Source organism: Penicillium cosmopolitanum (assembly GCF_028827165.1).
Source record: "Penicillium cosmopolitanum strain IBT 29677 chromosome Unknown utg000011l:1.0-3548175.0:1.0-3550911.0, whole genome shotgun sequence".
NCBI classification, from domain to species: domain Eukaryota; kingdom Fungi; phylum Ascomycota; class Eurotiomycetes; order Eurotiales; family Aspergillaceae; genus Penicillium; species Penicillium cosmopolitanum.
Genome location: NW_026622681.1, coordinates 2,247,417 through 2,272,158, shown reverse-complemented (window position 1 = coordinate 2,272,158; position 24,742 = coordinate 2,247,417). Strand labels below are relative to the sequence as shown.

Below are 24,742 nucleotides of genomic sequence, written 5' to 3'. Positions count from 1 at the left end.
AAGGAAGAAGAAGAAAAACAAGATTACACCAAATTCAAGATTCACAAAGGCTCTAGGGTAAAATACTTCAACCGAAATTGCCGTGATTAAAAGAATCGCGTCGACTGGCGGCTAAATTCTTCAGGGGGTCGCGGGAAAGGCGGGGAAGTAAACAGACCCTTGAAACTGACATTCCACCCTTCATCACCCTGAGACACTTGTCTCCGGACCATCGGGCCGTAAAAATGGAAGGAAGCTCCAATCCTTTCTCTGATATGTGGCCTTTGAATCCCCGTTATTCAGGCTTAATGCGCCTTCCCCGTCTACTTGAAACCACTACCGTCCCGCCTGAAGAAATGCGCGACGCAATTTCACTCCAGGGCTGAGAGGAACCATCAGCACAGTATTTGTTTCTCGGAATTCCTCCAAGATCAGCTGTCACTCACGACAGACAGTACCTAGCGAAACGCAGTATTGTTTTTCAATATGACGCGAATGCTCTTCGCTGCAGTCGCGGCATTGATTCCACTCGCGACAGCGCAGCGCATCGGCTCAATTCCCGAAATTCACCCTCAGCTTGAGACATGGAGATGTTCTACCAAAAATGGATGTGTCAAACATAACACTTCTGTCGTTCTTGATGCGCTTTCCCACCCACTTCATGCCGTAGGCAACGCCAGTGTCTCATGCGGAACCTGGGACGGTGGCTTAAGCAAAGAGCTCTGCGCAACTAAAGAGTCATGCGCCAAGAACTGTGTTTTGGACGGCGTCGATTATGCCTCCCATGGTGTCCAGACCAAAGGCGACAGTTTGATTCTCCATCAGTACCAGAAGTCGAATGGGGTTGTTTCCGCCGTTTCGCCGCGTGTATATCTGCTAGATGAGTCTGGCAAGAATTACGACATGCTGCAGCTACTCAACCAAGAGATCAGTTTCGACGTTGAACTTTCATCACTTGTCTGCGGTATGAATGGCGCACTTTATCTTTCGGAGATGTTGCAGTCTGGTGGGCGGAATAAGCTCAACCCCGCGGGTGCTCAATATGGCACTGGCTACTGCGACGCACAATGTGGATCAAGCCCATGGATTAATGGCGTCGCCAATGTTGACTCTCTTGGTGCGTGTTGCAATGAGATGGATCTATGGGAGGCAAACGCTCGCTCCACTGCTCTAACTCCTCACGCTTGCAATGTGACCCGGCTGTACACGTGTGATGGCGATGACTGCGGCAGCAGGGGAGTTTGTGACAAGTCTGGATGCGGATTCAACCCCTATGCCCTCGGCGACAAAGACTATTATGGTTACGACATGACGGTAGACACCAAGAAACGTTTTACCGTTGTCACCCAGTTCATAACTGACGACCACACATCGCGGGGGAAATTTATCGGAAATCCGACGTCTCTACGTGCAGAATGGAAAAGTCATCCACAATGCAGTCGCAGAGGTCTCGGGCAGTGAAGTGGATTCAATCACCGAAGGCCTTTGTGAGAACTCCGCCAGCTACTTCCAGAAGATGGGCGGCCTGAAGCAGATGGGGAACGCGCTCCGTCGGGGCATGGTTCTAATCTTCAGTATCTGGAATGACTCTGGTCAGTTTATGAGCTGGTTAGACAGTGGCAGCGCTGGTCCTTGCAATAACACCGAAGGCAATCCTGCCCTGATTCAAGCACAGCACCCTGAGACTTCGGTGACATTTTCCAATATCCGCTGGGGTGATATTGGATCTACTTATGCCCATAAGAAGAATTGAGTGGGGATCTAGGATGTTCAATTCAAGTGAAACACTATTCTTCATTTCTTTAGCTAGCTCTAACTAGGTAAAATTCGCCACCAACATCAACTTGCGTCGCCATCAAACTTCGTCAGCATCAAGGAGTGTATACAGTTCGTGTGCTCATATTAAATCATCAAATGCATAAATATCAAAGTCATCGCAATCTTGTTCAAATTCCTCCAGTCTGAAATTCAAGTTAGCCATTGTATACGAGCATTGGCAGGTAGGAGTTTCACATACCTTTATCATCCACTGGCAATGCAAGTTGGTAGGAGTTGTTTACTCCTTCTTGGTAGAAGTAGCAAGGTCCTTGTCCTGGTGGTGGTCCTTGTTCTCATATCCCTTGTTCTCAACGTTCTTGTAGTCGGTGTTTACGACCGCAGCAGTAGTAGGGGTGACAGAGTTGTCCTTGTCGTCGAGGTTGACCTTCTTGTTGTCGTAGTTGGTGTGTTCAATGGGAGAGTTGCGATTCCAAACACGAGGAGTGGGAGTAGCGCTGGTGCGGTCCCAATCACTGCGGCAGCTCCAGCCAGATCGGTCAGAGCGATCGTTGCCTTCGCACTTGTCATAGCCGGATCCAGTGTTGTAGTTGTAGCTGCCATCGTTGTTGTTGTTATTGTTGCGGTTACGGCAGTTCCAGTCGTTACGGCCGCAGTCACGGTCCCAGTTGTTGTTGTTGTTGTTATTGTTGTTGTTGTTCCAGTTGGTGAAGGGCCAGATGCGACGAGACAGGATGTTTGAAACGACATTCTCAGCAACACGGCGATCTTCGGCATTGTTGTAGCGACCATCCTCATAACCATCCTCATAGCGGTCATCAGAACGGTCATTGTCGTAGGAGTCAGGGTTATAGTGGCGAGGGACATGGGGAATTCCAGCGGCATTGTTGGCACCAGCACCGACACCAGCGAGGTTTCCGTGACCGGCAGCAGCATTCAGAAGGTTGGAGGCCTGGGCCTGGCTCAGAAGGTTGGGGTTGGCAGCCAGGTTGGTGGTAGAAGTTGGCTCGAAACCACGCTTCTGGTTGTTGTGCCAAACACCGTTGGCATCAGTCCAGCCACCCTGTTGGTTGTTGGAGTGCCACTGTCCATTGGCATCAGTCCAACCGCCCTGGTTGTTGTTGTTGTTGGTTGCGTGCCACTGTCCGTTGGCATCAGTCCAGCCTCCTTGCTGGTTGTTGGCGTGCCATTGACCATTCGCATCAGTCCAGCCGCCATTGTTGTTATTGTTATCGTAGGGCCAATTGCGGGCGTGGATGCCAGTGCCAGGAATACCAACACCAGGAGTGCCAAAGTGGGTGCCGTGGTTGTGAAGAGCAGCAGAATCAGCAATATCTTGACCAGGAATCCAGCGTCGCTGCCAGCGACCTGCCTCGTTATTGCGACCATCTTGGTTGTATTGACCATTCTGATTGTATTGGCCGTCCTGGTTGTATTGGCCGTTCTGGTTGTATTGGCCGTTCTGGTTCTGGCCATTGCGCCACTGTTCATTCTGGTATCCGATCTCGTAGCCAGATTGACCGACATTGTTGGCGATGAAGTTGCCTTGGCCATCGTAGTGACCCTTGCGATACTGACCACTGGGATCCCAAACACCACCCTGGTCATTGGGGTCGACCGGGAGGGCAAGGGCAGTGAAAGGCGAGACGGCCAGGAGAAGGAGGCCGTTGATCAAAGTGTAGCGCATTTTGAAGGTCGTCTCTTGGTATGTCTCTTGGTATGTTGAGGATTTCGGGTTTTTCTTTTGTCTGAAGAATTTTCTCTTGATCTTGTAAGCTAGAGAGATGGATGATTTGCTTTGAGATGAAGAACTGATTTGACCGTCGAATGTCCTCGTATTTATATTCAATCTGAGAAAGCTCCAAGCCTTGGAATTACGTATTTGAACGTAGCTCTAGCTGAGCTTCAATTACCACTGATGGCAATGTCTGAGCTCGTTGTGTACATCGCATCATTGACTTTCGCTGGGGTTCGGTGTTCGCTGCAAGGGACCCGAGGACGAACGTGCAGTGAGTGATCGTTCTGCCTTGCGGGGATGAAAATCGGGCAATTGACGGTCTGCGCAATGACTTCAGAGATCTATTCTCGCCAGATCAGTATGAGCGAATAAGATAATTCCCTACGTTGATTGTCTTACCGGGTATACTTTTTGGCTATTGCATGATGAACCTCGCATGAAGCTACACATAATAGCGTGTCGGGAGTGTCGATCGTCCCCGAAGGGGCTTAATTACATTCCAGTGATGATCCGGGGTCCGGGAGCCGCAGGTAATCGCATGAACAATGTATCTTTACAAGACTTGTTCAGGACTCCGCGTTTGTCTCGCTTGACGTTGATGGGGTGATTGACGTGACGCCAGCCTCCCTCCCTGCGTAGTCTTGCGCCCATGCACCACGCTTTTGAAGTGCTCATGGGACCAGCAAAACGTGTAAGACATGCAGAGGTCATTGCGTCAGAATAATCTAGATGGCTTGGTAGCTTGAACAGTCGAGAATGGTAAAGCTGAGCTGCCCAAGTAATTCATGTGCAGCTTGCACCTGGACTTGCGGTCTGCTCGGACTTGAACGGTAGGCTAGGGGCGCTGCGGTATTTTTTCTGATTCACTTTCACAATATAGTCTCTTTTCTCCCTTTCGTCTTTGCCCCGCCAGTTTTGTTTGTACTCAACCCGCAAGATGTTTATTGACAAGTCTCCAGATCTTCGTCCACCGGATTACGAGTCGAGTGAGCGCCTGCTTGCTGAGGAAGAAGGTATTTTGTGGACAGAAGACGATGACTCCGATGTCTACATCTCAATTACGACTATGTTTCTTCAATTCACGGCTTTTGCTGTAGTTTTCCTGCTCGGAACTATATTCGGGTTCTTCTGGAGAGCTGACTTGGATGGACTATGTGGGCGACATGTTTCTCGATATTGTGAGAGAGAAGTCTATCAGCCTGCTTCAATCAAATACAGGAAAGCTTACAGTCTTCAGCCCCTATTGTGAATGATCTTGATGTTAAATATAATCTGGAATCATTCAATGGATCCCTTCTGAAAGAATCCATATTTTGACAAGACGCGAGCCCAGAAGTCGATGCAGCCTGGGATTCTCTGGGTGTCAATTGTGTGTCATTTCTCACTGGCAAGAACGAATAACTGTCATGTATCTAATCTGTTCACAGACCGTGGTATTCGAGTTCCTGCCGTAGATGCAGAGGAGTCTGGTCTTGAAACTGATCAGGTTAGAATTAAGGATAGATATGGAGGGGGCTTTCCAGCGGAAGTAGAAGGCTTCCACCACTTACATTGCCTGGTGGGTATCTTTGATCTCACAATGTCGTCGCTAACTTAATTTTAGAATGTTCTTCGACAATCACTCTACTATAACTATGATTATTATCATAGCAGGGGTGAGAGTGTACTCGGCAACAATAGCTACATCGCACGACGCCGGGTTTGTGAGTTTGCAAAGACATTCAAGAAGATGATTCACAGAAGCTAACTTCTACCTCTCTCACTTTCTCTTCAGCGTACTGTCTTGATGTTATTCGGCAACAGCTTATGTGTACCGTCGATACCGGTGTGGTCGGTCAAGTCTGGATCTACCCGGAAAATCCAGAGCCCTACGTGGATTTCGAAACACATCACAAATGCAAAAATTTCGAAGATATCCGTCAGTGGGTGGAAAGGAATCAATTACCTGAGAATCCTCCCTGGGATTTCTTAGTGCACCCTGGTCCCGGTGATCGAATCTACAAAGAAATGCCCTGAACTCCCCTTGATGAAGGAATGCCTCCCTATGAGTATGATATATGAGATAATGATTTCGTTTTATTTTCTGACCCCAGCCCCCCATTACCTCTAGCTCACTGAGTCCCTGGCAGTTTATATTGAGAAATAGTATTCAATTGGTGACCCAAAAATAGAATATAGAGGCCATTTCCAAGGTTTTCAAGGGTAATCTAAAGACAAGACTCTACTTTAGTAAACCGGAAATATTATGTAGAGTATAATGTCTTCTTTCATTTCACGTCAGCCCTGCCAGTGTATGATTGCCAGATGCAACATTCAGTATTTCTCTCTCTAGGCCAACTGATCCAAAAATTGCCAGTACTAGTATATACCTAGGTACCTTCTGAATCTAGAATCGTATCAATAAGAAGCTACTAGCCGTTCCCGATATATTTCCCAACAAATTTCTGATTTCAATCGACAACGACGACGATCTTTTTCGCCGAAACACCCTTTCTCAGTATATAAATTCCCTCTTGAATTCCCTCCAGTCCCTTCTGCTCAATAACAACCGGTTCCGGCGCAATCAAGTATTTCTTCTGAAACAGTGCCTGTGGCAGGAACTTTTCCCAAACCTCCAAGATATCGTCATGGTCATCCCCAAACACCATTTTCGCCCTCACGCCTTCGGGAACCAACCCCTCCGCCAGCGGTGTCGTCGTCACAACGAATATATCCCCGTCAGTCCTGTCCGCAATATCCAAGCATGGCTTGACGGAGCCCTCCGCCCCAGCAGCTTGGAAAATGCCAGCACAAGCACTTTTACCGAAGGCAGCCACAATCTCCGCGACAACAGTCTCACTCGTATAATCGAAGACTCGGCTAGCCCCAAGATTCTTCATATGCTCAAAATTCCGCGGCGACGCGGTCGCATAAACCTCCAACCCAGCCGCACGCGCAAGTTGAATCGCATTCATCCCAACAGCTGACGCACCACCCCAAATCAACACCGACTTCCCCGAACTTCCCGGTCCAATATCAAGATCCGGTTTTGGCAGCGCCAGGAATTTGCTGTTGAATAGCGCATGCGAGGCGGTGGTGAAGCAAAGAGGGAAAACAGCGCCCTCGCTGAATTTCATATACTCGGGAAGAAGACATGCGAAACTTGCCTCAGCTACGACGTACTCCTGAAATCCGCCCATGTGTGCGCCTCGGAAGGCACCCTGTGCGAAGGCTAGGACAAGGTCGTTGGCTTTGAACCGAGTCACGCAGTGGCCTGTCTCGATGACGGTTCCGCTGATGTCTTCGCCTAGGATTAAAGGATATTTCACGAATGGTAAGGCTGTATCCTGGAGCATGTAGTCGCAGGGGTTGATAGCCCAGGCAGATGGTTTGATAAGAATTTGGGTAGGAGAAAGGGTTGTTGGGTAGGGTGTTGGTCGGATAGTCAGAGTCTCCCCTGCTGCATCTTGCCAGGCCGCGCGGTTGGTGGGCATCGTGGTTGAGAAATTTTAATGATTGTAGATGAAATCAACCGAATAATTATTTTGATTGAATCAGGTCAACTGAGTGGCGGGGAGCTTTTATAAGGGCAATATGGGGGTAGACTATATTTCAACTTCGGACGAATTGGTCCGTTCTGACGAGGCTTTTTCTCAGTCTCAATTACAGCGCTACCTTGAGCTCACTATGTTCCCAGTTGTTTGGACACAAAAGCAGCTGGCCAGACAACCTAACAAGTGGATAATTTGGGGTTTAGAGAAGGAAGCCCGTCTAACTCCGAGAGTAAAGCCCGATAATCTCCGGAGGGATCTAGTGAATCGGTATTGATGCGTAGACACGGACGAACCCAGCGCATTATGCGTCGACTAGACAAAGATGTTATACTGAAAGGCTCTCATTCTGGCGAGAGTGGTTCCGCAAGTCCGTAAACTGCCAGGTCATCGCCCATCTCAGGCAAGGCATATACAGCACTCTTCTTCCCTCCAAAGACTTGCAACTCTGCGGTCCCCTTGAACTCCATCCCAATATTTTGTAGAACCTTACGACTACGTCGATTTGACGGGTCGCAGAATCCAAACGCACCCTCAACCCCACAATCAGTATGCGCCCATTCGAGAAGCCCCTTTGCTGCTTCCGCAGCGTATCCTTTGCCACTGTGCTTGGGCAGGACAGCAAACCCGATGTCTGGGGCCAAAAAATGCGGGTCTGGGGGTGCACCTTTCATGAGTGACACGGTGCCTATGGGAGAAAGAGTGACATTTTCTCCTTCCTTGAGTGATACCAGAAACATGCCATATTGGTTGACTGAATATTGCTGGAGAACACGCTGTCGGATGAAATTTGACGCCTTTTCAGGAGTTGAGATAGATGTTCGACCGCAGGAATTGATGAAGTCTTCTGTGTTCCAGAGTTGGACTAGAAATTCCGCGTGTGTTTGATTAGCGGGGTCGAAAGGGACGATGTGTAGTCGCGAGGTGGAGATGTTGAAGCCCGCCGGGAATGGGGCGGATTCTGAGGCCATGTTGATTTGGAGGAAGGTATCATGTATGGAACTTTCGGCATCTTATATACCAGGATAATAGCGTCCTTTTCTAAGCATTCATTAGCGGAGTAGCCTGATGGCTTCTCTCTATTATGAGTCAACTGCTGACGGGTGCAGGGGGGTTAGCCAATCTTGACCAGCGGCGATAGCTAACTAAAGGGTTGACACACACTAGTAGGTATGATTACAGATTGAGCCCATTCAAATACCGACCACAATAACTTCTTAGATTACCAGTAGAAAACTAATTGTTTAGAAATAAGCCTTGGAACCGGTTCAAACTATGGTGCCATACAATTTTATTCAAGTTGAGGCATGAAAGAACACTCAACAAATGCCCCACCATCTGCAACCACAGACCAGCTGCAGCAAGTCAAGACATCGTCACATTACATATCTCCCAGCCCCTTACCACTCAAACAACCCCAACTTCCAACTCGATCTTAAACCACCACAAGGTCCGGAAAGAAAAATCCAACAAGTCGCGGCAACAAAACCCCCCAAAATATCATCCTAAAGCCCCCCCGATCAACCTTCAAAATGACCTCAACCCCAACAATCCTCCTCCTAGGAACATGCGACACCAAACTCCCCGAACTCCTCTACACAAAATCAGCCATCCTCGCACAAGGACCAAGCAAAGTCCTAATACTAGACATCGGCCGAACCCCTTCTTCCTCCTCGGAAGTAGATATCAAACAATCCGACCTCCTCAACACCCAATTCCAACACAATGATGTCAAACAAACATCTACCCCGCCACCACACCCACCGACATCGGAAAAATCAAAAGCAAAAGAAATAAGTAACCTGGATCGCGATAGCTACATCAAAACCCTATCACCCTACGTAGCAGGGTATATATCCAACCTAAACGCAGCTCGACAAATCCACGCTGTTCTCGCTATAGGCGGATCATGCGGCACGGCACTCGCTACCGCCGCCCTGCGCGACGGGTTACCAGTTGGATTTCCGAAATTGATGGTTTCAACCATGGCATCTGGGGACGTTGGGCCTTATATTGGGGAAACTGATATCGCGATGATGTATAGTGTTGTTGATATTGCGGGTCGGAATCGAGTTTTGGATACCGTGTTGCAGAATGCGGCTGGTGCTGTTGCGGGCATGGGGCGCGTTTATTCAAGTCAGCAACTTGAACAGCAAGACTCGGAGGCTACTAGTTCTGTGAGGATCGGAATTTCCATGTTCGGCGTCACGACGCCGGCTGTTACTACTGCTCGAAAGCATCTCGAGTCTATACTGCCCGGTTGCGAGGTTTATGTTTTTCATGCAACTGGGTCTGGGGGTCGAGCTATGGAGAGACTTATATCTGAGGGACAGCTAGATGCTGTGTTAGATTTAACGACTACGGAGATTGCGGATGAGGTCGTGGGCGGAGTGCTGAGTGCTGGGCCGGACAGACTGGTTGCTGCGACGAAGAGGGATATACCGCGGGTGGTTAGTGTTGGTGCGTGTGACATGGTGAATTTTGGCACTTTTGATTCGATTCCGGAGAAATTTGCGAATGATGGAGCGAAGCGGGTGTTTCATCGGCATAATCCGACTGTTACGCTTATGCGGACTACTGAGAAGGAATGTCGGGATATCGCGAGGGTTATCGCGAGGAATATTCGGGGTGCTTCGCGGACAAAGGTCTTGTTGCCGATTGGGGGTGTGAGTATGGTTGATGTTCCTGGACAACCGTTTTGGAATCCGGATGTTGATGGGGATTTCTTCTCTGCTCTTGAAGAGGAACTGTGTGACAGTGAGATAGAGATTGTGAAGGATGGGCGTGACATTAATCACCCGGAGCTTGCGAAACTTGCAGCAGAGATGTTGAGAGATTTGATTAAAGTCTCGATATAGATAAGTGCAGTGAGAGTATAATCATAGAAAGCATTCATCCATGGAACTGGAGCCTCTGGGCATCGGTCTATCACCTGCCAGTGGCAGTAACCTTGGAATGCGGTAGTACTGCAAGTGGCTGCTTCAACAGGGCCGTTTACCTTGACGATACACTTCAGCAACTTCTACACCTACAAGTCTACAGGAAGCTCAAGTTGGTGCTCAGATTATATTTAACTGTGCAGCCACGATCTGACCGACGATAGGGCCAGCAGGACTAAGGTATCAATAAGAAAAAATCCCATCCGTACGCGCAGTGTTGAATGCAAGACCTAACCCAGGTCGACCCACGCCAGTAAACAGAAGAACATCGCACCCCCATGTGGAGACAACTTTTTATGCCGTTGAAGGACAACCACTTTTGAGTTCTAAGTTGATAGAGAACCCGAATGCCAATCGTAACATCGTCGAAAATTCATGTTGAAAGTCTATTCAAAGAAAAGAAGAGGAAACTCATATGTCGGACGCAATTGTAAAAAAAGGAGAAAGATTATGAGTTACTGTCATGAACGACTTCCGCTTAGTAGCGGTAGAGGTCAGCCTTGTAGGGGCCGGCAACCTCGAGGCCGAGGTACTCAGCCTGGACGGGGGTGAGCTCGGTGAGCTTGACGTTGACGTGGGCCAAGTGGGAGCGAGCGACCTCCTCGTCGAGCTGCTTGGGCAGGACGTAGACACCGACGTCCTTCTTGCCACCAGCGCCGAACTCGACGTACTTCTTGCCGAAAGCAGCGTCCTCGGCCTTGAACAGAGCGATCTGGGCAAGGACCTGGTTGGAGAAGGAGCAGGACATGACGAAGGAAGAGTGACCGGTGGCACAGCCCAGGTTGACCAGGCGACCCTCAGCGAGGAGGATGATGTGCTTGCCGTTCAGGAGGTAGCGGTCAACCTGGGGCTTAATGTTCTGCACGGACTGAGCGTTGGCCTTGAGCCAGGCAACATCGATCTCAATGTCGAAGTGACCAATGTTGCAGACAATGGCGTCGTTGCGCATGGCCTCGAAGTGACGGCCAACGAGGATGTCACGGCAACCAGTGGTGGTGACGAAGATCTGACCGATCTTGGCAGCCTCCTCCATGGTGGTGACCTCGTAACCCTGGACGGCGGCCTGGAGAGCGTTGATGGGGTCGACCTCAGTGACGAGGACACGGGCACCCATGGAGTGCAGAGCCTGGGCGCAACCCTTACCGACATCACCGTAACCGGCGACGACACCGATCTTACCGGCGATCATGACATCGGTGGCACGCTTGATACCGTCGATGAGGGACTCACGGCAACCGTACAGGTTGTCGAACTTGGACTTGGTGACACAGTCGTTAACGTTGATGGCGGGGACCTTGAGCTTGCCCTCCTTGAGCATGCGGTACAGGTGGTGGACACCGGTGGTGGTCTCCTCGGAGACACCGAAGCAGTCCTTGAGCATCTCGGGGTGCTTGGCGTGGACGAGGGAGGTCAGGTCACCACCGTCGTCAAGGATGAGGTTGAGCTTCTTGTCATCCTTGAAGGCGTGCAGCTGCTGCTCGAGGCACCACTGGTACTCCTCCTCGGTCTCACCCTTCCAGGCGAAGACAGGGACACCGGCGGCAGCAATGGCAGCGGCGGCGTGGTCCTGGGTGGAGAAGATGTTGCAGGAAGTCCAGGTGACCTCAGCACCGAGAGCAGTGAGGGTCTCGATGAGTACAGCGGTCTGGATGGCTAGGAGTGGGTCAGGATGGGATCGTACGAGGTCGGAATCGGCGGGGGGTTAGACATACTCATGTGCAGGCAACCGGCGATACGGGCACCAGCGAGGGGCTGGTCAGCACCGTACTTCTCACGGATGGCCATAAGACCGGGCATCTCAACCTCGGAGAGCTCGATCTCCCGGCGACCGAAAGCGGCCAGGGACTAAGGAGAGGAAATGTTAGCCATTGAAGGGGTAAATAAGCTGGAATAAGCTTGAAGCTGGAGGTAGCAAGCCATGGGGAGGAGGTGGAGGGGCACATACGATGTCAGCGACCTTGAACTTCTGAGCGGGGGCAGACATGATGAATTGAATAAAACTGGAAGATGTTAGGATTGAATATGGAAGAGAAATTCCAGAGGAAAACCAACCAAAAAGTAGGGGATGAAGAGGGGAAAAGAAAAGGAGGAGTCGAGCAGAGAAGAGGAGCAAAGAGGGGCACCGAAAAGTCAAGTGGCTGACTCAGCGAGTCAGGGCCCCGCGCTGCCCCACGTGAGCCCCACGTGATTTTCGGCAAGCGTGGCTGCCGAGTGGGGCGTAGCATACAGTAGTATAGTATACTACAATAGTAATATAGTATAGATACACTCGATAGTATAACAGTAGGGTATACACTGGAGTATAGATACACGAATACTCTATGGAGTACCTTGTGGAAGAGAGATACCTTGGTGGATACCCGGTAGACACCTTGATAGTCACTTTGATAGACCTTGATAGACCTTGACAGATTGTAACATCAGAAATCTGAGCAACCATGTTCATCAGAACTATCTAACACAAACAGAAAGACCATGCAAAGATCAAAATGTAAAAGTTAAGAGAAACGTTAATACAAATAAAGTAACAATCCAAACATAGGAACCCTCAAAGTATCCTATCATTCATCCATCCATCATAAATCATAACTTCATCACTAGAAACAACCCTAATAAGAGATCGCCGGCGCCTCCATCGTAGCTCCATACGGATTCCCATCATGATATGAAATACCTCCATTTCCATGTCCCCCATATCCATCATGAGCCCCCGCATCCTCAATCTCATCTGGCCAGCGATGATAAGAAGGAAGCGAGTTACTCCGATTGCGCTTAAGTTCCCGCCTCATCGCCCTGCGAACACACTCATGCTGGAAATTATTCGTCTCCTTGCGCTTCTCATTGACCTCCTTCCACTCGCCATAGGCACCTTTAAGACCCAGCGCCGCAAGGCCAATACTCGCCGCATCCAGGACATTCGCTTTCATCCGCTGCTTGCGTGCTTCTTCCGCTGAAATCTCGCCACTCTTCAATTGGGCCATTCGCTCCTTGCGCTTATTCACGGATCCGTACACGCTGTGGCCGGCATGGATTGTTGCCACGGTCGCCAGGCCGGATGTTAGCAGCATGTCCCGCCTCATCTTCTTTTGGGTCTTCTTCTCATCACTACTGTCGCCTAGGTCAGAATCACTCTCGGAGCTGGGGGGATCCACCGCGTGCAGTGGAGGTGGTTGCTGATTTTTTTCCGTTTGTTCCACCGCTGCGTGGGGATTGGGGGGTTCTGCCGCCGTTCAAGGAACGCGTTCGACCTACATCTCTCGAGCCTCTGCCTCGTCGCGAATACCCCCTGCCATACTCTGTGTCTGAATCTGAATCTGAATAGCCGCCGTAGCGGGAGTCTCGATCTCTGTCTCTGTCTCGGTGATCGCGGTCATGATGATGACGGCGGTCCCGGCGATCTGATCGATCGTCTCTGTCTCTGCTTCTGCTCCTGTCTCTGCTGCCGCGGTCTTTGCCCTCGTCAAGGCCAAGTGCTGCAATACCCTTGTTGATGTAGTCTGAGACACTCTTGCTGCGCTTCTTAGATCCACGGCGGTCATCATCACTATCACGGTCACGACTATCGTCTCGACCACGCGGTTTCGATCGCGAACGAGAAACTCGATTGTAGATCTCCTTCCCGGCTGCAGCTAGTGCACCCGTTGCGGCGAGATTCTTAAGACCGCCACCCGTGGAGGACCGACCACGTCCATCTCGATCACGAGATTTGGACGAGCCGCCATTAATGAAGTGGCTGGTAGCCAATCCGGCGAGAGTTGACTCGATGACATGGCGCGTGCCGTGCTTTTTAGGATCTTTGTCGACAAGTCCGTCGGTACCGGCTGCAGTGACAGCGGCAGTTAAAACACGCTTGCCCTTGGCTCCGGACCATTCACCAGGATCCTTGCGAGATCGGAAGGCCTCTGCCGCACCGGCGGTCAGAGCTGCACGGGCAGCTTGCATCATGCGCTGTTCGCTCTTGTTCCGCTTGCCCCCGTGGCGATCACGGCTGCGACTGCGAGAAGATGATGAATAGCGACCATGGCGAGAGTGCGAGCGGCCTCGATCACGACCGGGGTAACGATCACGTTCACGATCACGGTCACTGCGAGAACTGACTTTGGAAGCAGCGCCGAGACCGAGGGCACCTAGGGCAGCGTCGCCGATAGATTTGCGGCGACTGTGACGAGGGGGCGAGCGACTGGAGGAAACAGAATCATATCTGGAGCGACGAGGAGGAGCTGTCGAAGGCAAAAATGTGAGTGTCCAGCACAAAGCGCAAAGTACAAAGCAGGGGTTTCCATCTCAACCGATAAGAAGAGACGGAAAGGAGGCAAGGCAACTTACGACGATCATCATAACGCCGGGACTTTTGAGGACGTGAACGACGATGATATCCGCTATCGTAGTATGGATCACCGCTTACAGAAGACGCACGGCGCACATTTTCGTAAACGGGGCGGCGCGGGCGGCGGCCTTCATAACGCTCATAGACATAGTCCCGTCCAGGGGGGAAATCGCGAGGGATTTCTTCGATCGAGCCATTATCCCGGTAAGAGGGATATGGGTCTCTTTCGACCCTTGCATCTCGGCCCCGTGGATGGTTGTCAAAATAATCTGCAGCAGTACCGCCGCCGCGGGCGCGGTCGCGGGGTGCGCTGTAGCGACGATCGTCGTAGTACGACATCGTTTGTGGGATTTGACGAGACAGAAACAATCAGAGAAAAAGAGAAAGAAAAAAAAGTCGAGTTTTTTGGTGAATCTTGTAGATCACAAATAAAGTTGAGATGGAGAGGAAGAGAGAGAGAGAAGAGAGAGAAAGTCGAGAATTCAGAAACAGAAGCGCCTAGAGGAGGCGGGGCAGGTGGCGTGACGTCGTTGGGCGAGGTGGACGAGAGGTGGACGAGAGGTGGAGGTGGACTCAAGAGAGGGTTGAGGGGCGGTGCTGGCTGAGGCTGACGGAGGCTGAGGCTGGTGAGTGCGAGAGCCAGGTCAGAGGCATATTTATTACTGGTACTGGCAAAAGGAGAAGAAGTACCACCAGGGGAAGAAATTGAGGAGGTTCTGCGCCCATCTGGATATACTAATATACTATTAATACTAATAGTCCAATCCCCTCCCCTCCCCTCCATATGACGTCGTGCCAGCCTCCTCCAGTTAAGGATGTTTTACCCCCTTCCAATCTGCCCAAAATAATGTTCTGGAATCGGTGCTCGGTTCTCGGATGCTGCCATGGCCCTGTCGATTTTGCTTATTGATTGCGCCCGACGTCATGCTGCAGGTCGGCGATCAAGGCAGTGACAGCCCTACCCAACACACTTGGTTGGTTTTCCCATTTAACGCCATCATGACAGGACTAGACCGCCACTTTCGATGTGGTGGTGCCATAGTTGGTGACCTGAACACCTGTACATGTGGCTGATGCTGATGCTGATGCTGATGCTGATGCTGATGTTGATGTTGATGTTTTGTTGATGTTGAGTGCTTCCAAGGATCAATTCCGGGGTTTCCTTCCATTTCCATGGCTCTCGTCCGGCTGGTCCCGCCACGCCCAGGTGGCTCATTATTCTCTTCTACCCTTCTATCCTACAGTATACTTACTCTTTACTCTTCATCATTTCAGTTTTTTCTCTTTCTGTTGGTCGCCCTCGCCATTTTTCATCGCTAACCTACACCTACCTGTCTACCCCGAAACGCAGAAGCTTTGCCCCCCCCCCCGGGGGCTTCTCTCTACAATTGAATTTCTTCGTGGCAAAAGATTGTTGCTTGGTGCAGCCAGAGCTGGTCGCACACGGTCATTCCATTCATGGTGATCCTTGCTAATTCCTATACAAAAAATATACCTCACCCAACGAGACAAATCACCCCGCCAGGCCTCCCGCAGGGAAGCGCATGACGCCCTTTCCGACATGACACAGACAGGCAAACCACAACGGTACGACCAAGGTACAACAATAGTGCACAACGTACAGATCACATAATCATAGAAACTTCTTTGTTCCCGGATATGCTAACCGAACTATCTGAACTCTGAACTCTGGACCCCTCTTCCCCGGATTTGCAATAATTTGACAGGTGCGAAGTGTCTCTTTGCCATTTGCAAAGGGCCATAGGCGTATGAAGTGGGTGAGCTTTTGGTACAACAAAGTGCCCTTCCGTTCGAAGGATGATGACACAGGAAAGGAAATGAAATGAAAAGCGATAGAAGAGCAAAACGCTTCGGAAACAGACAGCGTAACAACACTGCGCAGCAGTGAGTGTTTAGGACACACGTGACCTGTCATGGTCAACGCGAAGAGAAAAGGGAAATGAACAGAACAAGAGTAGAAAGAAGACAACATGAGAATAAATCAACCAGGATAATAACTTGAACAAATGCAAATGCAGAAAAATGGCAAGTAAAAACAACAACGTGGGGTATCCGTATGCGGGCCATGAGAGAGACGAGATGAGATGAGATAGAAAGAATACATCGACGGTAACCAGCGAATCTACCGACATCCAAAAAAAAAGAATATGAAAAAAAGAAGACACAGACAGACGTTCTGTTTTTGGACTTTTCAATCAGGACCGATGCTGATTTAATCGAGCACCCGGTGGGGGCATCACACTAGCATTGCTAGCATCAGTGGACTGACTAACGATCCGATTATGCGCAGAGGTATAGCCAGACTCAGGTCTTGACACAGCGGCCCATCGCGGGTCTGCCTCCGGCTCGGACGTCGAGCGCATTTCATCCGAATGCGTGCGATGCGTACGAATGTGTTGCTTCATATTATCCTTGCGGGTAAAGGCCTTATTACAAATCGGACAATGCACGCTCTTCTCGCCTGTGTGCTTCTTCCCATGACGTGCTGCGTGCCCGGATGTTGTGAATGTAGCAGAGCACCCGTGGCTGGCCGCGTAAGGGCATGGATACTTGTTCTTCGGTCCCGTGCCTCGTGTTCCTCCGCATGATGATGACTTCGCCTCTGTCCCGGATGTTGATTGGATTTCTGGAGGCGTGCGAGGCGCTGCTGGGCCTCTTGATGGAAATCTATAGGCGCGTCGTCGCGAATCTTGTCGGGCATATGGGTGGTAGGCGGATGAGGGGGCATGGCTTGTCAGATATTCATAGGCAGATCCCTCAGATGAGCCGGGTGAGGTGGGTTGGGTTGCTTCTATGAATGTGTGGCGAGTACTCCGTGGTGATGCTGTTGGTGATTCTGATGAGGCATGAGGATGGTTGTATTGAGCGTCGCCGATGAGTGGGGGAAGTTGTTCTGGTTGAGAATTCAATGATGGCGATGGCTGGCTGGATGTATGTCTGGGGTTGGACCGGACGGCAAACGACGGGTGGTCATCATTATTCAGGATTGATACAATGTTCGTTCTGCAACTGGAATTCTCCTCGACGCCCCGATGTGAGTTCACCGAGGATGGAAATGTATACTAAATTAACAACGGATGGTTAGTTTTCCAATATTATCAATGAGACTCCTCGCCAGCGAGACAAATAGACCCAGGAAGGCCACCCGATTTCGAGCAGAGTGGTGGTTGATAGAAAGAGGAGAGAACTGAAAGAAGAGTAGGGGGAGGGAGAAGGGGGAGGGAGACAGCAGAGAGCACAAAGAACAAGAGTTTAGGAGGAGAACTCCCCTTCCCTGAAATTCTGCTGCTGGCGTCCCTCCTTCTTCTCCTTCTCCTCTGCATAGACTGGAGATGACGTACAGATGGCTCTCGAAAGATGTTTGGCCTTTGCGTCGTATAACACATCGACAACATTAGGTCCGCCGTCTGCTGGCAAGACGCACAATGTCGGGTTTAAAGTTGTATCCTGTACCGTTGACCTTGGTCAGGACAAACTAGCGATTAAGTCGGCTAGTGATCAAGAGGGAATACTGTCGCTATAAGATATCTTCCCCGATCAACTCTTTCGCACCGGCGACCTTCAAGTTGGGGCGAGTTAGCGCAAGCAGGGTTTTGAACCCCGGGCGTTCGATCTTGCTGGAGGAACAAAATAGTCGTGAGAGATTTTGGTTCCCTTTTGTTCTTTTCTTGCGTCTACCTGATTCGACGTGGGGAACACAATTCTCAACGGCAGTTGCAAACCGGCCTGGCGATATTGCAGGGGTGGCCGGGATCTAAGATCGTCAAACCACGAACAAGTCCCGTTCTTCCAAGGAAAGTCTTTAGATCAAACTGGAAGTGCAGATGAGTAGCCTGGAGTGGAAAGCTACTTTAATAAGGGAGTGAAGTAGCCGGTGATTGTGGTGGATGTGCCGATACGAGATAAGCCAGGTGGGTTGGTCCAGTAACAGGAGGAGGGGGTGGAAAGAGATTCGTAACAAGCCAGCAGGATGGTGAAAGCAGGCAAAGGAACGGAAATAGTAAAATAGAGGATGGGAGATGAAAATGATGAAGAATACAAAGTCGAGAAGTAGAGATAAGTCGTCGAGAAGAAGATGGAGAAGTAAAAATAAGAAAAGAAAATAAAAGAAATCAAAAATAAAACCCGCAGCTTGCGTATCTCAGGAACTCATCATACTAAATAGGACAAGGCCAAGCTTCAAGGGTCTCTACGAGGCTCTCTCCAGTCCAGGTACGAGTTCAATACAGTACGGAGAGCTAGAAATGATACAGTAAGGGACCCCTAATCCACCACGAAACCCACCCCTGGAACTACGGTGGTTTCTGTGAAGACCCGTTTTCCAGGCTCCGTTTCTTCCGGCCCGCCCCATCGACCCTGGCGGGGACAGTCGTCAGCCAAAAAGATCTGCTCGCTATTTAGGCCTTCTTTGGCTAGCAGCTAGCAGCTAGCATTCTGATTTGTGCGTTGAATTTAATTTCAAGTTTAATTATCGTTTTTCTTCCCCCCATTTCCTCCGTGCTGTATGCACTTATCGAACGGTCTCTTACAATCCGACCCATTCAACTCCGACTCCGCCCTAGATTATTGCCAACCCAACTAGGGCTTCGGTTGGCCCAAGCGATGCTCCACTGAGGGTGGTGCTGGGCATATCGGTAGAACTACGGAGATTGTTTGATAATCGGGATAAGGCTCATAATCAGTCCATGGACCCTGGGAACCAGAAATTTGCCCCCAAGAAAACCCGCTCGGTTCGGACTAGAGTTTACCCTGGAAAGGGGGGCCTTAGACCCTCATTGGCAAGGGCCGGGAAATCCGGATCGTGTATCAGTATCAGTATTAGTATTCTATTCGTCACGGAGTATAATTAAACGGTATACATAGTACACTTTCAACTGAGCCGTGTGGCTCGTTACAGTAGATCGCGAACAAGGCGAGAGCCACTGGAGTCTGGGGACATACGTAAGATGTTACGCTCATCACTACGCCGCTTCGGGAGATCATGACCGGCTCCGAGGTCGGTGGAGCGAGTGCCGCAGCGTGTGTCCATGCTTGCGAATCAGTGGGAGCTAGCCCGAAATCTGGTACAGTGGTACAATGGTACACGGTACCCGTAACTCCGTACGAGTTCTCCATCCTGGTAAGAACAGGTACGTTCCCTTGGGTGGTGCACTGGCTAGCTGGCTGATTCCGATTGTGTTACTACAGGGCCCTGTTGGTAGCGTTGAAAAGTAAAATGGATGAAGCAAACCAAGGCGGAAAAAAAAAATCCAGAAAAGGACCCACCATCATCCCGAAGCTTTTCGTTTTTATTCTTGCTTTGTCTCTCCACTCCCTGCCCTAGGAACTTTAAATACCCTTTGTCTAATCTTCCGATGCCAGTGATTATCTGCCCACCATCTATGGTACGAGTATGTATGTGCATACATAAACTGTAGGGCTATTTACAAACCCGCACTCCCCTCACTCGGACGCCTTGTATTCCGATCTTTACCCGGCCACCGGTTCTCTAAACAGTATTCTACACCGAGTGACGAGTGATACGGACATTGTCATTCCGACTTGATATGGGCGTCCACGTATGCATATGACCTTTGTCATCCAAATAGTGACAATAGTCCGTACGGGTATACTCTGTACAGAATAAATGGAATAAATGGAAATAAATCTGATAAATTACCCGTAGATAAATTACCAAGCCAACAGCCCTATGCTTTTAGGGCTTAAATTGGCCCGTGCAACCCTTCGTACTCGTACGCGTCCAATGCCGCCCCGCTCCTTTCACCTTCCACCGCGGGGGCTCTCCGCCAGCCTACGTAAGACGCAGACGTAGTTAATCTTCCTTTGTCTCCTTAGTCCCCAGGTGGATTTGACTACGAGTGTCGAATGCCTTTATCTTCCAGTTCATGGCGGGGAAAGCTCCATCATATCCCATTTTTGGATACGCATCCTTGTTCAACCACATGGTATCTAATCCACGTCCCCGTCTCCCACTCTCCTACTCTCCCGCCCCAATGCCGTCTCCCACATAATCGACCGCAACACATGGCATGTGCCGATCAGTCAAGCTTCTAGCCCACGATCGCGAGGTTCATGCTAGGCTCGATGGCCTTTTGGGCGTTTGATGCCGAGCGATGATTTGCTCTACGCCAGCCAGCAGGACGGGGCATACGTATGCAGCCTACGTATATCCACCGGCACCATGACAGGGCTAGTTCCCGATCCAGCGATCGCGCTGTCGCGAAGGCCTGACTAGTACTCTAGCCGGCGGATGGCTTCTCCATGATTCGTACGCCGCTCGCTCAAAGCGTCCGCCCTAGCCCGTAGCAGCTGACGCCAAACGCCCCCGTCAGGGTCCTCGGTTTCCCTAGCGTCTGTGATGAATACCACCAGGAGTATACAATTACCCAGCTTCAAATACCGAGTGTCGCGTTAGAGACCCCTAATGATGCCTTAGCGTCATCCGCTAGAGTCGCTCTCCCTTTCTCTTAACCTTTTTTCTGTTACCTCCCATGCAGGGACTCGTGGCCCATCCCCATCGGCTTACTCTAGACAGATCAGGGTGCGGACTTCAAGCTGCAATTTTTGGGATCCACTATCCCCGATTCACATCTAGTGCGATGGATCATGGGAATCGTTGGGGCAGATTGGATTGATCATTCATGCACACCCGCCACGCCCACGCGGCCTTATCCTCATCGTGGCTGGAAATTTCTTAACTCGGTTGGGTTCCGTGGAACGAGAGCTTGAGCTAGACCCCTCCTCGCTCCGCTTAGTTAAATGCTAGTTTCAGGGCCCTGTCTTTTTTTAACATGGCGATAGGCGTTCGTGAATTTGGACCCCAAAAATTTCCCTCTTAGTGAGTGGGAATTCATTAAAAAAATTTGGTCACGAGGCCAAGATGTCGGAGCAAGGAGAGAGAGAGATCAATCTGTCAAACCACCACATTGTTCTCGACCGAACTTAAAATCTAAATTACACTCGGAGATAACTTACTTGATCCGCCCCTTTGATGACAGACGTCACAACTGTCATTGACCTGTGCACAGCCACCCTCCGCAATCCGTTCATAAATCCGACTCGTCGATTATGTAGATGGCGATAACTCTACTCCATTAAGATCTTGCTGACTCCAGGCTGCCACGCTTTCTTCTTGTTCGCTTCCGCCAAGTGGATGCACACAGCCACAACCCCGTTCACATTCTTCAGTGCTGCCTACCGCACGCGCTTCCAGAACGCTCCAGCGAGAACGCTCTGCGGGGACAATCGCACTATTGAAGCCAATCCGCATTAGCCTGCCTCGGCAATTTCTATTCGCCGGTTTTCTAGAGACGATCCGGGTCTCAGCCTGCCGACTTGCTGACCAAAGTCTAAAGGGGCGCAGCAGCACACATGGCCGTCCGGAGTACACACCAGTATATCCGAAAAGAGTAGGCATGTAACAAGTACAGGGAATTGAATATCAACGCTTTCTTAATCTGATGGATATGGATGACAAGAAAATGCTACTGCCTAGAGCACTCGCGCTACGCTTTCCCTTCCTAGTGACTTTCATCTTTTTCTTTTTCTTTCCGCTGTCATCCGGAAGAGCCACACCACTCACTTTGTACTCCGTACACCTGGCATCTCTCCCCAGGACAGAATAAGCTCCGATTTGTGGCGCGGTGTCTTGCGATCGCGATCGTCCTATGTCTGGCACCTGCCCCATGCTTCTTCGGTGGTCCGCATACCTAACCTGGCGAATTGGCCGATCAATCTGTAAATAGCACCGCTATCGATGGCGCTATCGAAGAGATGACGGAGTATCGTCTTGATATTGACGGTCCGCCCTTTAAGGGGTGATCATATATGTACATAATGCAGTACTAGTGATTGAATAACTTGTTAGTTAGTACTTTGTACAAGTGGATTCATTCCGTTGCTGTTACGGAGTACGGAGGAGAGTTCATTCAATCGGACCTCCGACAGCCGACTCCCGACCACCAAGTCTAATCCACCATTGGGCAATATTGAATGTGGAATTTGTACCTGTACTCCATACTATGTGGGAACTACAGCACCATACGCGCCGGGGTATTCCTTCGCCTAAGCAGGTGATCGATGTACTCGTAGTGGATAGGCTCGTATTTACTGGGGAATGCACACGTACAGTATGTTGTCTATCCGTCGACTAAGTGGATTTACGTTTAGTGGGTAATCACGAACGACATCTGCAGTACTCCATCAGGCTATCCGTAGAGAGATTTCGATATCGAAAGCTTCCCCAAGCCTGCAGGGCGCAGCCACAATGAAGTCACCGGACAGATGTACCATGCAGGTTTCAACCACACAGCACGAAATGCTCCGCACTGCACCGCCCCATCGAACATTCGACGGCTCATGTACCGAGACACTTCGAGCTATATGTCTCAGCTTTCGATCCAATAACTGTCTCTACATAGTCGAATAATAATTGAGACAAGCATATCCGCAGCAAATTCCTTCCCTCGGGCGGGGACTAGCCCTGGTATGGAGATTAGATGCACACGCCAGCACGGGCAACGTCTGCAGTACTCCTTACCTATCTTCCAAACATCACTGGGTCCCAGGGGAAAGAGAAAACCCACACGCTATTGCTATCACCCCATGCCAAGCGCAATATGGTTTTCTTTCATTCGACCGGCCCGCATAGGGTCCGGCCGAATTGAGCTCAAGTGGGGAGAGCAATTTTAGTGGGGAAATGATATCCACTCAGCAAGTGGTTGTTGTGGCAGGGTGACGAGGCAGCACTCGCACTCGCATTCGCACTCACATTTGTACATGTACAGCCGGCATGTCGAATCAAAGATGATGCTCTGTGGCTTAGCGGTGCTTGTACTCCCTGAATTTGTATTGGTGTTTTCCCTCTTACGAGAAGGTATGTAAAGATTATAACATACGCGTTTTACAAAACATTTCCAAATTTGAAAGATTGCCCATATTTACAAGCGTACCCACATGCGACTGCTGTACTTGCTTTATGCGATTCTGAATTAATTAGGTACCCTATTTAGTACATACATACATACAGTTTACAGAGTGCATATCTGCCCAATTTTATGGCCCCGTAGCGAACTTCGATTTCCACCTCCGTAGCAGATGCCTGCAATCCTAGGCATTAGGGCAAGAACATGTTATAGAAACTTGAATGTAATTGATTTCCTTCTACATACTAAACGATCTTCTCAATAAGCACCTCTTACCCCGCTCCACTATCAGCTTGGGAAATTCAAACCGGGGCAAAGAGCTGCGTAAGCCGGAAACGTCATGCCGGGAGGTGGGTTGTGGTAGACTCCACGCGATGTCGAATCCTCACTGCGGAGAGGCGTGCGCCAAGCTGAGGGAAATTACTCGAGAGCTTAATAGTGTGGCCCCTGCATGATTAGTGGATTTGATGATATGGCATTGTGCGAATCAGTTACGTGGAGCGCTGTTTCCATAGTATCTTGTTGGTTTGTTTGGGTGCGAGCAGTAAGGTTGGTTTCGTCTTCTTGGTCTTTGCTCTGCCAGATGGAACTGGTTCGGTGTACTCTTGCCCCTGCATGTATCAGTTCTTCAGTTACTGGATTGATTTTGGAACATGATTGGGTTGATTGTGGAATCGACAAGCGCCCGGCCATTGATGCCGGAGATTGACGTGGCTGCGTGCTTTTGTGATCAGTTCAGTTGCGTCACTTTCATCGTGTGATACTTCCGAAACAGAAACTTCGTGTTCTCGTTGTGTTGTATTGAAGACTGGGGTTAGTATGATTATGGTTGTCAATTTAAGACTCATCACTATTTTCAAGATCATCTCACATCTTGTTGAGAGGAGCGGACAGTGAGATTCATGGGACAACTCAACCGTCCTGATTATGTTCATCTTCATTATTCGATCATAACTAACTCTGATAAGCAATTCTTGTTAGAGACGAGTCGACCTAGTACCGGCCAAGAATGTCGACACCTTTTCCACTCTCAGCGTCCACCGTTCAAATCTTTCGAGCAGCCAAGTCTGATAAACAGATTCATACCGCAATCCTCGTTTCCATATCCACATACCTACTTGCTTTTCCTTCCCACGCCGAATGACTGAAAAGAGTAATCACGGATAACCCGCCATTCGAGACAGAAAAGAACAGAAGTCGCATCCTGGCTCCCTTGACGAGCCGAGGCGCATCAACTTGCATATGATGACATCTGATGGGCCAACACTCTCGCAAGTGGCGGTTTTCAATTTGATAGCAATTTGCGAATTGATCAGGCCTGTCATATTTCATGGAATTGTGCAGGCTTCGACTATTCGGCCAAAACATTATAAAAGGAAATCATTGGGGGCTTGGAGGAGTTCAAGTCCTCCCACTCCAAGGCTGCTGCAATGCTCTAGTAACAAGTAACTATCTCCGTAACTTCGACCAGTGGTATAATTTTACTAGTATGTTGGCAAATACTAGTA

At 49.9% G+C, this 24,742-nt stretch overlaps 10 protein-coding genes across 10 annotated transcripts; 4 read left to right on the top strand and 6 right to left on the bottom strand.

Annotated features, from left to right (window-relative positions):
* Positions 1–465: 465 nt before the first annotated feature.
* On the top strand, positions 466–1,732 carry N7509_012349 (uncharacterized protein; the record flags this gene model as incomplete). The annotated part of the gene is made up of 2 exons (XM_056636986.1): positions 466–1,320; positions 1,394–1,732. 2 exons carry the CDS (start codon positions 466–468, stop codon positions 1,730–1,732), a joined length of 1,194 nt encoding a protein of 397 aa, XP_056483016.1.
* Positions 1,733–2,035: 303 nt separating this feature from the next.
* Positions 2,036–3,442, bottom strand: N7509_012348 (uncharacterized protein; the record flags this gene model as incomplete). Its single annotated transcript, XM_056636985.1, has 1 exon — positions 2,036–3,442. The coding sequence occupies one exon, from the start codon at positions 3,440–3,442 to the stop codon at positions 2,036–2,038; it is 1,407 nt and encodes a 468-aa protein (XP_056483015.1).
* A 988-nt stretch (positions 3,443–4,430) lies between these two features.
* Positions 4,431–5,509, top strand: N7509_012347 (oxidase ustYa family protein; the record flags this gene model as incomplete). Its single annotated transcript, XM_056636984.1, has 5 exons — positions 4,431–4,738; positions 4,822–4,862; positions 4,921–5,051; positions 5,097–5,196; positions 5,268–5,509. 5 exons carry the CDS (start codon positions 4,431–4,433, stop codon positions 5,507–5,509), a joined length of 822 nt encoding a protein of 273 aa, XP_056483014.1.
* Positions 5,510–5,943: 434 nt separating this feature from the next.
* N7509_012346 (zinc-binding alcohol dehydrogenase family protein) lies at positions 5,944–6,966 on the bottom strand (the record flags this gene model as incomplete). Its single annotated transcript, XM_056636983.1, has 1 exon — positions 5,944–6,966. One exon carries the CDS (start codon positions 6,964–6,966, stop codon positions 5,944–5,946), a length of 1,023 nt encoding a protein of 340 aa, XP_056483013.1.
* A 401-nt stretch (positions 6,967–7,367) lies between these two features.
* On the bottom strand, positions 7,368–7,994 carry N7509_012345 (GNAT family N-acetyltransferase; the record flags this gene model as incomplete). The annotated part of the gene is made up of 1 exon (XM_056636982.1): positions 7,368–7,994. One exon carries the CDS (start codon positions 7,992–7,994, stop codon positions 7,368–7,370), a length of 627 nt encoding a protein of 208 aa, XP_056483012.1.
* A 561-nt stretch (positions 7,995–8,555) lies between these two features.
* Positions 8,556–9,881, top strand: N7509_012344 (Tm-1-like ATP-binding domain-containing protein; the record flags this gene model as incomplete). The annotated part of the gene is made up of 1 exon (XM_056636981.1): positions 8,556–9,881. The coding sequence occupies one exon, from the start codon at positions 8,556–8,558 to the stop codon at positions 9,879–9,881; it is 1,326 nt and encodes a 441-aa protein (XP_056483011.1).
* Positions 9,882–10,440: 559 nt separating this feature from the next.
* N7509_012343 (adenosylhomocysteinase) lies at positions 10,441–11,946 on the bottom strand (the record flags this gene model as incomplete). The annotated part of the gene is made up of 3 exons (XM_056636980.1): positions 10,441–11,615; positions 11,675–11,807; positions 11,908–11,946. 3 exons carry the CDS (start codon positions 11,944–11,946, stop codon positions 10,441–10,443), a joined length of 1,347 nt encoding a protein of 448 aa, XP_056483010.1.
* Positions 11,947–12,571: 625 nt separating this feature from the next.
* N7509_012342 (uncharacterized protein) lies at positions 12,572–14,628 on the bottom strand (the record flags this gene model as incomplete). Its single annotated transcript, XM_056636979.1, has 3 exons — positions 12,572–13,070; positions 13,093–14,182; positions 14,289–14,628. The coding sequence occupies 3 exons, from the start codon at positions 14,626–14,628 to the stop codon at positions 12,572–12,574; spliced, it is 1,929 nt and encodes a 642-aa protein (XP_056483009.1).
* A 585-nt stretch (positions 14,629–15,213) lies between these two features.
* On the top strand, positions 15,214–16,136 carry N7509_012341 (uncharacterized protein; the record flags this gene model as incomplete). Its single annotated transcript, XM_056636978.1, has 2 exons — positions 15,214–15,330; positions 16,017–16,136. The coding sequence occupies 2 exons, from the start codon at positions 15,214–15,216 to the stop codon at positions 16,134–16,136; spliced, it is 237 nt and encodes a 78-aa protein (XP_056483008.1).
* A 369-nt stretch (positions 16,137–16,505) lies between these two features.
* N7509_012340 (C2H2-type zinc finger protein) lies at positions 16,506–17,705 on the bottom strand (the record flags this gene model as incomplete). Its single annotated transcript, XM_056636977.1, has 2 exons — positions 16,506–17,372; positions 17,652–17,705. 2 exons carry the CDS (start codon positions 17,703–17,705, stop codon positions 16,506–16,508), a joined length of 921 nt encoding a protein of 306 aa, XP_056483007.1.
* Positions 17,706–24,742: the final 7,037 nt, after the last annotated feature.